The sequence below is a fragment of the Desmodus rotundus genome, chromosome 3, assembly GCF_022682495.2.
Source record: "Desmodus rotundus isolate HL8 chromosome 3, HLdesRot8A.1, whole genome shotgun sequence".
NCBI classification, from domain to species: Eukaryota; Metazoa; Chordata; class Mammalia; order Chiroptera; family Phyllostomidae; genus Desmodus; species Desmodus rotundus.
Genome location: NC_071389.1, coordinates 96,323,992 through 96,339,967, shown reverse-complemented (window position 1 = coordinate 96,339,967; position 15,976 = coordinate 96,323,992). Strand labels below are relative to the sequence as shown.

At 36.0% G+C, this 15,976-nt stretch overlaps 1 protein-coding gene and 1 pseudogene across 12 annotated transcripts in view; both read right to left on the bottom strand.

The window, feature by feature from the left end:
- The window catches only part of SEPTIN10 (septin 10), a 74,058-nt gene that overhangs the window by 31,604 nt on the left and 26,478 nt on the right, over positions 1–15,976 (bottom strand). For 6 of the 12 annotated variants that reach the window (XM_045189135.2, XM_045189138.2, XM_024552351.3 and 3 more), the window contains 4 exons: positions 11,846–11,966; positions 11,241–11,436; positions 9,123–9,309; positions 3,094–3,255 (listed from right to left, as the gene is read on the bottom strand). In XM_045189135.2, coding sequence (XP_045045070.1) covers positions 3,094–3,255; positions 9,123–9,309; positions 11,241–11,436; positions 11,846–11,966 — 666 coding nt within the window. The remainder of the gene's footprint in view (positions 1–3,093; positions 3,256–9,122; positions 9,310–11,240; positions 11,437–11,845; positions 11,967–15,976) is intronic. The other 6 variants (XM_045189136.2, XM_024552352.3, XM_045189142.2 and 3 more) reach the window with 3 other exon arrangements.
- LOC123478906 (large ribosomal subunit protein uL4 pseudogene) lies at positions 12,382–14,555 on the bottom strand (annotated as a pseudogene).

The window sequence follows — 15,976 nt, the reverse complement described above, 5'->3', positions numbered from 1 at the left end:
AATTAATTTATATTTTTAATTTAAACATTTTACCTAAAATGTCATAATGGTGTGCTTTAGTGTGATATTGTTATGTTACAGAATTACATGCTAAAGATTTTGTAATTAAAAAAGGGTCATAGCCCAGGTTGGTATGACTCAGTGAATTGAGTGCCAGCCTGTGAACCAATGTGTCACAGGCTCGATTCCCAGTCGAGGCACATGCATGAGTTGTGGGCCAGGTCCCCAGTAGTGCCCACACAAGAGGCAGATGTTTCCCTCCTTCTCTCCCTTCCCTCCTTCTCTCCCTTCCTTCTCCTCTCTTTATAAATAAAATCTTTAAAAGAACAAAAGGGAGGCGGGGTGTTACTTGTGCCTGACCACAGTATGTATGTGTGTGTGTATATATATCTATACATGTACACACATATATGAAACACATATATGTAACTAGACTACATATATATCTATATTTAGTTTGTACACAGACATGATACTAATATAAAATAACATTTAAGTCCCAAACTAATGCTAAATATAATAAATGTTACAGAAATTTAGAGAAGTGAAAGATCACTGTTAGCAGGAAGATACAACCCAGACTAAAGATGAATCAAGCAGAGAGGAAGAACTAGCTTAGGTAGGGAGAAAATTCTGAAAGAACACACAAAAGGTAGATTCAGAGTCAATGAGAAAACTGTCTGAAGTCGAGATTAATATAAGGGAAAAGTCTAATGGAAAAAATATTAAGTATTGTGTTTAGTATTTAACAATTGACATTATTAGTTTCTTAAATGTGCCTTTCTGAAACATATTCCAGATGGACACAGAAACAAAATTAGATGTAAAAACAATCTGACACATAAGAATTAAGATCACGTACATTTATAATTACATTAATCAGCTTTTTATATATCCAGTCTAAGTATACTAAAATAAACGGGAGTATGAAAAGTCAAAAAAGGAGAAATGGAATGAATAGTTACTAAATGTCACCATGTTAAGCAGTGTCAGGGCACAAGCCTGGGTTGCAGGGCTGGTCCCTGGTTGGGGACATGAGAAAGGGAACATATTGATGTTTCTCTCACACTTCTCTCCTTCTCCCTCCCTTCTCCCTCTCTTTAAAAACTGAATAAAATTTTACAAATATTTATAAAATTTATATCGTCCCAACAACCGTTAAGATAAGTATTAGTAACCCAATTTTGTGGATAACTTAACAGGCTTAGGGGATGGTAATAACTTTCACAAGAACATGGTTAAATCTGTTTCTAAAACCCATGATCCTTCAAAATATAACAAGATATTTAACAAATTTGGTAGCCTGAAGAAATTAACACAAAGAACTTAGTCATCTTCAGTAGCAGTAAACTAAAAGTTTTACGAAAGTTTAGTATGTACATGTGACACTGCAAGGGAGAATGAATTTAAATAACAGATTAGAAAGATCTCCTTAAAGATTTTAAGATTCTACAGCATCCAAAGAAGGCCATAAAGTCTTCTCCTGTTTATAAAGAATAGAAAGGTATCTTTAAGGCAATGAAGTATGATTCCACAAAAGGAGTACCACAGTATAACAATGTACCACTATGTATTTATTTATTTATTCATTCATTTATTTATTTAATTTATTTAGAGAGGGAAGGAAGGGAGAAAGAGACAGAGAGAAACACTAATGTGAGAGAGAAACATCAATTGGTTGCCTTCTGTACATGCCCCGACCAGGAAGGAACCACAACCTAGACAACTGCCCTGACTAGGAATTGAACCAGTGACCTTTCAGTTTGCTGGACAATGCCCAACCAACTGAGCCACACCTACATGAAAGTAGGTAGGGAAGGAAATATATTCTCATCTTACTTTTTTTAGCTCAAGAAAACAGAACATAGGCTCTTTCTAATAGATCAAATAGTTTACCTTTAATAAAAAGAAGAGGACAAGCATGATAAAAATAGCACTAAATATACAAAGAAATTCATTGAAAAGCTATTATATGATAGAAAAAAAGTCCCTATCAGTCCATTTGTCCATTAAGAATAGCATGCTTTCACTAACATTAGCAAAAATGTTTGTAGAGTTTGAAGCTTTAATTTAAAAACCCAACTGTTGCAATTTCCAGATCCTTCTCTCTTAGGGTCTCTAATCATTCTATGCAGTTGGCGATGAAATATGTTTGGGTGATACTGGTCATTAACAGGTGTTCTCAGCAGTTGCGGAAGTAAAATAATACATCAAGGCTTTGTGGAGAGGTGCACGCTCACACATGTCCTCTCTCATCATGACTCAGGCAAATGGAGCAGATGCACTCAAATCTGACAGAGTTTATTTGGACCCAGGTCTGCTATTACTGCCAGAATGCCTGCCCTTTCCCCATCCATTCCCATATCACTGCTTCCCCAGCCCCATCCTGGCAGATCTGACACTATCTCACAGACGCCCCAGGGTGGCACATGCAAGCACACACTCATGCACAAAACAGGTCTAAGCACTAAATTTAAAACTTACTGGGTTCATATTCCAAAATTCTATTTAGTATTCTAATTGTAAACAAGGAAGTATGTATGTATAGGCAGGGGTAGGCAAAAGTAGGTTTACAGCTGTAATACAAATAAATAATACCATATAATAATACAAGATTAAACAATGTTTCACATACTCACCACCGTAAATCTTTTTTGAAGATATGTAATATGTACACATGTACATCTATCTGTCTATCTCGTCAGTGATATTTAACCTCTCAGATAAAGATCACTTAGTTTTGGGGGGTGGGGGAGGTAGAAGAGGATGTAGGGAGAATAAATGGTGATGGAAGGAGGCTTGACTTGGGGTGGTGAACACACAGTACAGTACACAGATGATGTATTACAGAATTGCACATCTGAAGCTATATAATTTTATTCACCAATGTCACCCCAATAAATTCAATAAAAATGTAAAAAAAAAAGAGAAAAAAAAAAAGAAAACAGAACATTTTCCTATACTGGAATTTTTGAAAGTTCACCTTATTTAGTTTTTTTGGAAGGCCTAAGTGAAAATATATTAGGAGCAATGTTATCTACAAATTACTTATTTTCTATATGTAAAACAATTAATATTCAGTTAGGAGCTCACATTCATTGAAGCATTGATTTTAGCAACAGTTTCATCATCTGTTGGGAACTGGTATATCTGGACACCATTGCTGACCAGTTCACTCATGAGCTTGATCTTAAACTTCTGTAATTCAGTTTTAGAAACTGCATCTGCTTTGGCAATCACTGGTATAATGTTCACCTATTAAGAATAAAGAAAAACAAAATCACATAATTGAAGATGGATTTTTTCCATCCTATAGTTTCTGCATTAAAAACCACTAAATCTGACAAATTTCCTTAACCTGTATCAGGGGATGGGCAAACTACAGTCTAGCTGATGAAAGTAAATATTTATATAAATAAAGATTAATATAAATAAATAAAGATTTATTTATACAAATAGAGATTATTTGGAACACAGCTAGGCCCATTCATCTACATGTTGTCTGTGGACACTTTCACGATACAATAGCAGAGATGAGCAGTTACATCAGAGATCATGTGGCCTGAGAAGCCTAAAGTTGTTTACTATTTGGCTCTTTGAAGAAAAACCTTGCCAACTCTTGCCCCAGATAATCATTAGCTGTCATTCTTACCATATACCCTACACAATCACTCCTATAGACGCTGGCCCTGCACAATCATTCCTACAGATGCCAGCCTCACAATTGTTCCTACATATGCTGGCCTTACAAATAACTGCTTTTAAAAAGTACAGCTTTTTAAATTCTGGCCAAGATGGAGGTATAGATAGATATGCTTCACCTTCTCAAACAACCGAAAGAAGGAAAAGCCAATTTAAAAACAAAAAACAACCAGAACTGACAAAAAAATCAAACTGTATGGAAGTCCAACAACCAAACAGTTAAAGAAGAAACATTCATTCAGACTGGTAGGAGGGGCAGAGATGGGAAGTCCGGGTAGAGAGGACATGTGGCAAGGCAGTGACTGGCAGATTGGGTGCTCCCACATTTGCGTGTGGATAATGGAGGAACAACAGGGGCACAAGACAGATAGTGCAACCCAGGGTTCCAGTGCAGGGAAAATAAAGCCACAGAACCTCTGGCTGTAAAAAGCTGTGGAGGTTGTTGTAGTAGAAGAAACTCAGTCTCTTGAAAGCAGTGTGAGAGCTGAGCAAGAGGCATTGTTCCCTCTCGGATTCCTCCCCCAAATACAGCACCACAATGCAGCACAGTGGACTGCCCTGTCCTGATGAATTCTTAAGGCTCCACCCCTTAACACTTAACCAGTGCACTGAGACAAAAAAAAAAAAAAAAAGGCCCAAATGAAAGAACAGATCAGAGCTCCAGAAAAAGAACTAAGCAATGAGATAGCCAACCTATCAGATGCAGAGTTCAAAACACTGGTAATCAGGATGCTCACAGAAATGGTTGGGTATGGCAGCAAAATAAAGGAAGAAGTGAAGGCTATGTAAAGTAAAATAAAGAAAAAAATATAGGGAACCAACAGTAAAGGGAAGGAAACCCAGACTCAAATCAATGATTTGGAGCAGAAGGAAGGAATAAACATTCAACCAAAACAGAATGAAGAAACACCAATTCAAAAAAATGAGGAGAAGCTTAGGAACCTCTGGGACTAACTTTAAATGTTACAGCATCCGAATCATAGGGGTCCCAGAAGGAGAAGAGGAAGCACAACAAAATGAAAACTTATCTGGAAAAACAATGAAAGAAAACTTCCCTAATTTGGCGAAGGAAATAGACATATAAGTCCAAGAAGCTCAGAGTCCCAAAGAAGTGGGACCCAAGGAAGCACACACCAAGACGCATCATAATTAAACTGCCCAAGATTAAAGATAAGGAGAGAATCTTAAAAGCAGCAAGAGAAAAGAGTTACCTACAAAGGAGTTCCCATAAGACTATCAGCTGATTTCACAAAAAAGCCTTGTAGGCAATAAGGGACTAGAAAGAAACATTCAAAGTCATGAAAGGCAAGGACCTACATCCAAGATGACTCTATCCAGTAAAGCTATCATTTAGAATGGAAGGGAAGATAAAGTGCTTTCCAGATAAGGTCAAGTTAAAGGAGTTCATCATCACCAAGCCCTTATTCTATGAAATGTTAAAGGGATTTATCTAAGAAATAGAAGATTGAAACTATGAACAATAAAATGACAATAAACTCAACTATCAACAATGGAACCTAAAAAAAAAAAAAATCAAAAACTAAGCAAACAACTAGAACAGGAACAGAATCACAGAAATGGAGATCATATGGAGGGTTATCAGTAGGGTGTGGGTAGGGAGCAGAATGGGGGTAAAGGTACAGGGAATAAGAAGCACAAATGGCAGGTACAAAATAGACAGAGGGAGGTTAAGAACAGTATAGAAAACATAGAAGCCAAAGAACTTACATGTATGACCTATGGACATGAAGTAAGGTGGGGGGAATGCTGAAGGGAATGGGGTAACAGGTGGAGGTGGATAAAGGAGAGAAAAAAGAATGGGACAACTGTAATAGCATAATCAATAAAACATACTTAAAAATAAGTAAAAAGTACACCTTTTAAATATTAATCTTTCATCTGAATTTTGGTTTAGAAATCTCACATTTTCTTCTTTCAAGGTCTTGTAAAATCCTGTCATAGACAAATAAGTAAAATGTAGTTGAAACTGCTTGCTTAATTCACTAACTTAATTTCTTAATAATTTAAGCACTAAGTAATTAAGATGATTGATCCCTCACAAAACTATGAAACAGGTTAAGTTTCTCCTTCTGCTTCATTTTAGCAGGTCCCCTTTCACCAAAGAATCTACACAATCTGTGCCCCACTGTCAGTGATTCCTACTTAGGTGTCAAAGGAAGGAAATTTTACAACCAACTGAAAATGTTGTAACTCAAAGGAATAACATTCTCAATATTATTTAAAATCCCATCACCAGCCAGAGAGAAGAATTGAGGTCATGAAAGCCAACTAACTTGAAAAGCTAATTCTCTAAGATTAATGTCCCTATGAAAGATTGATGCCTACACAAATTTAGGGGTTTGTAGGTTTTTGTTTTTGGTTACTTATTTATTTATTTTGTTTTTAGTGAATATATCAGGCTAACTAGTTATATGTGTCAACAGAGTAAGATATTAATGTAATTTTCAGGGTGAAAGTGAGAAGTAAAAATCGTAATTCCTATTCTCAAATTTCTCTTCTCCAACTTCACACTGATTCACTGGTATATTTGGATTTATTAGTCTTAATATGCTCCAGAGAAAGTAAAGATTTTTCTAACTACCCATGAAAAAATGACAGAAAACTTTCCAAAAATTATGGGTATACAGCTTTCATGTTAAATGTGTCAGAGTACGGTACATAAAAAGCTGATGTGAAGTTCAATATCATGCACTCGAATATTCAGTAAATCATGCCAAGTTAATAACTTATAATTTTGTCCACAATAAACAGCAGAAAGCAGGCTGTAGTGTAAACGCCTAACATTAAGCTTTTTGATTGTAATAAAAGTGCCTGACATTAAGCTTTTGATTGCTAAGATATCCATTTTAAATACATCAAGCTTGAACAAATATATTGCCAGGTATATGACACCGTTACTAGCAAAACAACCAGATAAGGAACCAGGCTGCCCGACCCATGAAGTTCCCCTTTTAGAAAGCCTGAGCAATCTAAAAAAAATACATCTCCCTTCCTGTGTTCTAATTCCCACTCTTCTGCTTTAAATTTGCCAACAAAGAGTAAATTAAGAACAAACTGACAGTAACCAGAGGGAAGGAGGGAAGGATTAATAGGGGGAGTGGGGGGGGAAGGGTTTTTAGGAACATGTATAAAGGACACATGGACAAAGCCAAAGAGTGGTAGGGGGAAATGGAGACAACTGTACTTCAACAATTAAAAAAAAAATAAGATTGGAAAAAAAAAAGAGTCAATCCATAAAATCCTAGGCACCCCATCCTTGATTACTAATGAACACAGAACCCCAGATTCATACTCCCTCCCTTTCTCCTCCTGTCCTCCCTGTATGTCCTTGGGCGTGCTATGTACCCTCCAGGATCTGCGAGTAACAAATCTTGTTTTTCAAAGTTTTCTGATGGTTTCTTGTTGAAGTGTATCCTCAGATCATAATTAAGAACCACAAGGGTTGGTCCAGCCATGACATCGACCCTGGTGGTGGTAGCAGCAGTGGGGAGCGATGTCTGTGGGTTCACAATATGAGTAAATACATTCAGAGGAGTACCTCAGGTGTTCCTGGCCAAGAGGATCACTACCTATAGGCTGGAGAACACAACATAACTCCCTAGTTTTATTTTGGAGATGAGGAAACTGAGGCTCAGAGGGCTAAAGAACTTGTTCAAGAATATATAGCTATTAAGTGACACAGTTAATATTTAAAACTAGCCTTTACTGACACCAAATGCTATGATATTTATACAAACTACATCATGTTGCTTCTGTCTTGCTAAGACAAAGTTACACATTCTTACTTTTATTATCCATTAATAAATATAAACTTCCATATAACCAGACCAAACAACGAAAGTAAGTGGCTAAATGGTTAGAAAATCTATCAAATGAACAGGCTATCATATAAGCTTCATCAAGTTACTGCTAAAGCCAGGGACTGCAACTAGTAAAAAGCAAATAAATATATTTACCAAGACTTCACTAGCAGGCCTTCATGCTTTCCACAGTGATGTCTATATAGAAAGTAGTAATGGTCAGAATGCCCTTGCTTTTTGAATACTATCTCATAAAATTATTAGCCACGATAATGAAAGCTGAATTTCTCATACTCTCAGAGGTTACAGAAAACCTCTGTATTTTTTTATTATAAGACAGTAGCCTTTAACCACCTTTTAGACAAAAATCCAAAGAGAGTTCATTTGTGGATAATATTTTTATAGCTCCCTAAATTTATATATATCTCTTTGGCTTAGAAATTTAAAAATAAGTTTTCTTGGTATGGTTCACATTAAAATATAATTTGCAATAATGTGATAAAAACATTAGATATTAATCTTTGTCAATGAACTTCTCACTTAAGAGTGTCATAAAGTAAAATTAGTGTCAAATAAATTCCACATTCAAAAATGTAAATGGCCCTTTCACCATGTGAGGACACAGTGAGAAGTCTGCAACCGGGAACATGGCCCTCACACAACCACGCTGGCCCCCTGATCTTGAACTTCCAGTCTCCAAAACTAAATTCCACCAGGACTCTGGACCCTAGCAGTTTTACCATACAGAGAGGAACAGACAGTCCTAGTTGTACCCTGTCCATCTACATGCTGGCTATTATAAAAGATTATAATAGGTATGAAGATTCTAAAAGGAAGTTTTCAAATGTTATTAACCAAATGTGAAGAAAGGGATTTTCTGTCCTGCATGTGTACACACCTGTTTTTCCGCTCTCCCAATTTTTTTAACATGATAAGGGCCTAGAAGTCATGTAATCAACAGTAAACAATTTTAGCAAGAGCAGAATTAGTGTTTGTGGATGCATTTGCAAACCAAGGAGAGGGGCCTCAGAAGAAACCAAACCTACTGACACCTTGATTTTAGACTTCTAGCTTCCAGAATTAATTTGTTATTTAAGCCTCTCAGTGTGTGGTATTTTCTTATAGCAGCTCTAGCAAACAAACTAATACACTATGTGCCCCAGCCATTTTGCTCCTAGGTATATAACCAAGAGAACGGAAAACATGTGACCATGAAGCATTATTTATGATAGCCAAAACCCCAAATGCCCATCAACTCTTGAATAGATAAAAGATGAAATATCCACAAAATGGAGTATTATTCAGTAATTAATTAAAAGGAATGGAGTACTGATAGATTTTTTTTTAAAGAATATATAAATGAATTCCCATATTCTGACATGCAATGTAATCATTAAAAAAGAACTAAAATTTTTTGTTGTTTTTTCTTTGTATCTCATCTTCCAAACTGAATTTCTCGGAAAATAACCTAAGACTGAAACTTATCAAATGTTTTAAAAATGCACAAAATAAAAGTTATACATATATTATCATAAAGATATTTTAATAATTCAAAGTAAATATTAAAGCAGGATAAGTTGATTCCTTTTCCAAACCCACCTTGCTGTCAAGGCTCTTCATGGTTAAGAGATCAAGTGTCTTTAGAGAGTGGCCTGTTGGTGAGATGAAGTAGAGGCACACATGGATACGAGAATCGTGGTAGTTAAAGAGAGAACGCTTAATCTTCAGTTCTTCTTGGAGATAGGCCTCAAACTGAGCATCTATGTAGTCAACTATTGGTTGGTAGCTAAAAAGAATAATTATTTAAATACTGAATACAACATATTCATGCTATCTTAGTAAGATATTTATGTGACTCTGAAGTTTGAGATCTGTATTTTCATCAATTAATAAACACAGTATCTATGCTGAACAGATAACTTTAGTAATAAAACAAATTGTGCAAAATATGCACATACAGAGGTAGTACTTTAAAACTATCAGGACAACCCATGTTTTAAACTGTTTTATAGAAATGATATTGAATTTACACTGCTTCATTCTCACATTCATTCACACAACAGATCCCTTTGTAGCAAGGCTCCCACACTTAACTACATTTCTGATTTGATACTTTCATTTGATGTGTGCCTTTCCTCCTTGATATGTTAATGCTTTTTATGCCATACAAATCTAATGCAAGAAGCAAGAAGTCATGGAATTTGACTTAAATATCTTTTAAGTTATTGATACTCATGCCTTTTCTCAGTTAAATAGTATGCCATGTCCATAGTAATTTGCCCTAGGTTTCAGTTTCCAGGGCATAGCATCAAAGAGAGAATAGATCCTTGCCAGTTCTGTGAGTTGAGGAGATATATATAGCAGTTCAGGGAGGCCAAAGCAACTAGAATTTATAGACAAGAACACTGGAAAAAAAGGAGCTGCACCAACAGAAAGCACTGGAGATCTAGAAAGAGGTTCCCTTCTGGCTTTGGGGAAATCCAGATATGCACATGCACATGCATGTGAGGAGAGTACCCAAGACTCTGGACTTTTCCTATATTGTAACCATGGTGTTAGTTACAAAGCTATACATTTGTCAAAGTTAATTGAATTATACACTTTAAGAAATTGGTGCATTTTTATGTAAATTAGACATCAATAAAACATTTAAAAAGAAAAGCAAAAGAATTGGGAAGGAAGACATAAATGTCATTATTTATAGATTATACTAGTATATACATAGAAAATCTAAACAATATTAAAGATGAATTGTTGGGATTAATCAGAGAATTTACAGAAGTTGCTATATGTTAAATCAATATTTCTAAAGAAAAATGAAATACTTTTAAAAGATCCCATGTATGACAGCATCAAAAGTGCCAGATATCAAAGTATAAATTTATAAAGCCATATAAGGTTGCCATATAGAAAATTATTTAAAAAATTAATATGACTTAAAGCAACATGTCACAGGCCTTTGCCTCTGCTGCTAATCTGCTTCTTCAAAATGCGCACACAAATCATTTCTTGAAATTTAAAGCAGAACACACAAATACGCTGAAAAGGCTGACATAAGTTACATACTCTTTATGTAAAAACTCTTTATCTATTATGCAAAATATTTCCTCTCTGAAACAAACTTTAGAAAAGCAGGAAATTACCTCTAATAATGAAAATACATACTTTCTAAAAAAGGAATAACAACAAAAGTTATTGCTTTATCCCAATCTGTTTCTCCTTTTCTTAGTTTAAATTTCACAGAATAATGACATGATATAAAAAAGAAACTTCACTATTAAAACTTTCCTGTAATGCATTATAATGTACCTGGCTAATTTGGTTAGAATTTCAAAAAAAATTCATGGATTTGGCCATTAGATATTTGCCATTGTGTGTCTTGTTTGTTTTTTCCCTCACTGAATTTAGTCTTGCCTGAAAATTGGTACAAATCACTTAAAATACAATGAATTGGCGTATCAGGAAATAACTAAAACTATTTTTGCTGAAATAGACATTTTAATGACGCATTTCAAATTACTCTAGAGAAATTAGGTAACTGAATATAAAAATGTCAATTTGTTAGAACAAAATATTGCTTAATGAGTAAAAAAATTAAAAGTCTGGGAGGAAAGGTATGGATTTCCATAGTAGAAAATCAAATCATAGCACATGGCGAGAGAATACAAATGTCCTGAAATAAAAAAAATTGTCTTACTACAAGAAGAAAACATGTACCTTTCTTTTTTGTTTATTTGGTCACCAAATCCCACTGTATTCACAATGGTCAATTTCAATCGAACATTACTTTCTTGGAGTTCATATGTCTGAGCTTTAAGTCTAACATGCGGGTAAAAATGTGAGGATTCATGGTCTTCAAAATTAGTATTAAACAATGTATCAATCAGCGTTGATTTTCCAATTCCAGTCTCCCCTGAAAGAAACAAAGGTACATCTTCACAGGTGCACGGGATGGATGAGAAAAAATAGAACTGTAAACTCTTAGAGTGGTTTCAAGGATTCCAAATATTTCTAATATTTTAAAGGCTGAGTTGTCCATGGAAGAAATACACGCTAAGGTCAGTCCACTAAGTCATTAACAGAACATAAAAATGAGTAAGTATGCTAAGTTACTCAGAACTCTGAAGTATTGAAATGCTTAAAAAACAAACAAAAAGTTAAAGCAGTACAGCTGACAAAACAAAACTTATAAAATTTAAGTAACTGAACAAAATCTGTGATCATGATCTCAAATTGATAACATGAGCACCACAGAGTTTACAAGAATGAAGTGAGTACAAGGAACATGAAGGAACAACTTAAAGGAAGAGTCTGGCACTGACCGACACAGAGAATATTGAAGCAGAAGCCTTGCTGAATGGATCTGTTGACAAGCTGATCAGGCAAATTCTCAAAACCAACATGGCCACACATAGTCAAAGAACGAATATTTTCTCTTTTCTGCTGAAGAAAAACAAAACAGCAACAACAGAAACAAAACCTTTACTAAGATAGGATATAAGGAAGTTTGAAAGAATAAATATATCAAAGAAACTTAAAACTTTATGTTATGATCATTTTACCTCCCAAGATACAACTAAGTAAATTTGTGAGAAAGGTGTCCAGACCCTCAAAACATGTATTTCTTCTCTTCATATAATGAGAGTTCAGCACTACTTATAATCAAAAAATATTTGATTTTCAAAATAGGGAAATACCCAAGTAAACTGTGGCATTCATTTGTAAAACAAAATGTTTAAAGTCATTTTGTGATACATTTTTAATAACATTTTAATTGGGGTTTTTTGCCTTTGGTAATTTTTATTCAAAACTAGCTGCCCCCAGTGATTTGACCTTTATGGAATAAACAAATTTAAGTTTATGCTGCAGGTTTGTTTTCTTCTGTGGTAGTGCCACACAGATCATCTAACTTGCAGAAAGTACTTTTAATCCAAATGCAGTAACAGCCCACAAGCCCAGCAGGAGCAAGTTTCAAAGTGTTCAGTTTGTTTACATTATGCAGAGAAATTCCAAGGAGGTTTCTGAAGGCTTTGATGATACTGTTGCCCTCATTATATGAGGGGAGACCCCCCAAAACCCCAAAACTATCCTCTGGTGGGTGAGCCCCTTGCAGCACAGGCTTCCCGTTAGGTGAGTATTCTAGTACCCATCTGGATCAGTGTACCAGCCGGCATTGTTGTGAGAGGCTACATGAGACTCCGGTGAATTTTTTTTGAAGACTCTCTCAACACATTTGCCTATTTCATAATGGGTGATTTATGAGTGTACCTGTCCACACTGCAAGCCGAGTGTTCAGAAGCTTTTGACCAAAAACAGTACGACCCTCATGCCCTACCCTCCCTATTTACTCTATCTGCACCCTGAGAGGTTTTTTTGTGTTTCCCCAGATGAAAAGAGTTCCCAAAGGGAAATGGTTTGCCGATGTGGAACACGGGAAACAAAAATGGCAGAAACACTAAAAGGCATCAAAATCGACTAATTCAAAAACTGTTTTGAGTAGTGGAAAAAAACATCTCAATAGGTTTATTGCATCAAATGGAGAGTACTTTGAAGGTGACTGAAGTTTAAATAGGTAAGAATAAATATACAATTTTGTATTTAAAAATTCTGTTTTGGATAATGCAAGGTCCTTTGTGCTAGATACTACAATGGTTTCTCATTTTGCTCTTACCATCTCTCATTCACTGAGAAGCATGGACTTTTTAAATAACATTCCGGGCCTTAAGTTTCTTAAGAAGCAAATCAGCTCCCTTGATCTTCTTGTAGCCTTCAACTTTATCTTCAACCACAAAAGGAAGTTCAGGAACTTCCTCAATATGATGACCTTCAGACATGACCAGTGCTGGTAAGGCCAAGGCAGCCAAGGCAGAGCTTGATGGCACATCATGTTCACTCTGTGGTGCCAATGGCGCCAGGTTTTGGTTGGTGAAAACAGGTGGATGACACATATTTCCAAAAGCACCCTGATCAGACTGATGAGTTCCATTACCTCAAACTCTGGGAATTTTACTCATAGCTCTGCTAGTGCCCCAAGACTGGTTTGATGGCCTGCCAATTCACTGACAGCGTAGGGCTATTTTTGCACAAGTTGGTATGAACTATCTTCACAATATCTGGTTGAATGGGAACCTTAAACACGGCAGACAAAATGACATTTTTGCCAGATGATTCCATCTTTTTTGGAATACTCTCATGTGACAACGGATGAGCACTGATATTATGTGAAAAAAGTACAATACAAAATTATAGGTACAGTCCTAGCACCCAGTAATAGCAGAATAACTATGTCACACTAACCTCCCTGTTAATAATAACTATAGTCATTTTTTTCAAGGTACTGCAGTATAACCAAAGGCTGGTGGACATTGAAGGGGTGACTCTTGAGAAAAGAAAAATATATAAGGTGAGATATTTTCTAGCTTTTCCCCTGAGGGCACTCCCCAGTCATTGTTTAACAAGGAATTTAGAGCTCAAAATGCAAGTGGCAGTCTTACTGGGTTGGTCAGTCAGTTGCAGAAAAGGCCATGTAAATCAGCTGAAAATTGAAGGAGAAAATTACAGGAAGGAGGGAGTCCAAAACCTGTAAATACACTGCCCTCAAATCCTTGGCTGACTGCTGAATTGCACATGTATAGGAGGCAGACAAAGACCCTAGCAGGGGAAAAATAGGAACAAGAAGAAGTTACACAGAGTGTTCAAGAGAGCCATCCTGGGAAGCTTGAATTTTAAGTCTGTAAATTAAAGGGATTTGGCAAACACTTTAAGGCTTCCCGCTGAAAACCTATATGGGCTGTATGTTAGGAATAAGAATCACATCCCAGGAGTCAGAAAAGCTCCCTAATATAGAAGGCACAACTGAAGTAGACATGCTCTAACAATGACTATAACAAAGGCTCAACACAATCAATGTGACCAGCTAATAACTTGCCTGTTAGAACAAAGGGCAACACTCTTCAAAAGAAGAAAACAGAATCCAGCACCTCCTCGATATATATTATTCACAATATCTCCTATACAATCAAAATCTACCATATAGGAAGAAGCAGAAAAAGTAGATTCATACTCAAGGAAAAAAAAAGTCAACAGAAGGAGATCCACAAATGAACCAAAAGTTGAATGATCTCCGAAGAACTTTAAAATACCTATAATAATCATACTAAGGAAGAAAAATATATACTTTTCCACAGGAAAGAGAGATGGATATAATAAGTGACATCAGAGGGAATCATGAGATATGAAAGAAAGCTCTCAACAACGAGAGGCAACAAACAGAATGGAATATCAAACCATGGAACAGAGATTTGTTCTAACAGTTATTATCCAAGCTAAAATTCTCTCACAGAAAAAAATAAAACTATAACAGAGACTCAAAAAACTATGGGACAATATCAAATAATCTAACATACCTATAATTGAAATACCAGGCGAAGAAGGAGGCAGGCAAGGGGAGGGAAGAAGAAAATACCTGACTAAGAGTGACCGAAAATTTTCTAATTTTCTAAGCATGAACTCAGAGATCAAAGAATTTCAGCAACTACAGAAGAAAAATCCAAAGGTACCCACAAGTAGGCATGTCAGAGCAAACTGTTTATGAGTAAGGATAAAGGAAAACTTTATGAGCAACCAGGTATGGGAGACAGATTATATACAAGTGAAACATAAAATGACCGCAGGCTTCTCGTAAGAAACAATGCTGACCAAGAAACAATAGAACAACATCAAAATGCCAAAAGGAAAAAATGGCAACCAAGAATTCTATTATCAAGTGAAAGTATTCTTTACAAGTGTAGGCAAAATGAAGACATGTTTACACAAAACCTGAGAAAAGTCATTGTAAGTACACCTACACTATATGAGATGTTAAAAGTTCTTTAAGAGAAAGGAAACAACAATAGATGGAAACTCAGATTGGCTGTAGACCCAGCAATACCACTGCTGGGATTATACCCTAAGAACCCTGAAACACGAATTCGAAAGAACCTATGCACCCCAATGTTCACAGCAGCACAATTTACAATAGCCAAGTATTGGAAGCAACCTAAGTGCCCATCAGTAAAGGAGTAGATCAAAAAACTGTGGTACATTTACACAATGGAATGCTACGCAGCAGAAAGAAAAGAGCTCCTACCCTTCTCAACAGCATGGATGGAACTGGAGAGCATTATGCTAAGTGAAATAAGCCAGATGGTGAGGGACAAATACCATATGATCTCACCTCTAAGTGCAACTTAATGAACAAAACAAACAAGCTAGCAAAATACAACCAGAGACACTGAAATAAAGAACAAACTGACAGAAACAAGAGAGGAGGGGGGAGGGAGATAATAGGCAGAGGGCCATTAAGGAACATGTATAAAGGACATATGGACAAAGCCAAATGGGGTAGGTTCGAGGGTAGCAAGCAAGGATGGGTGAGGTGGGGGGGCATGGTGTGGTGGAAATGGAGATAACTC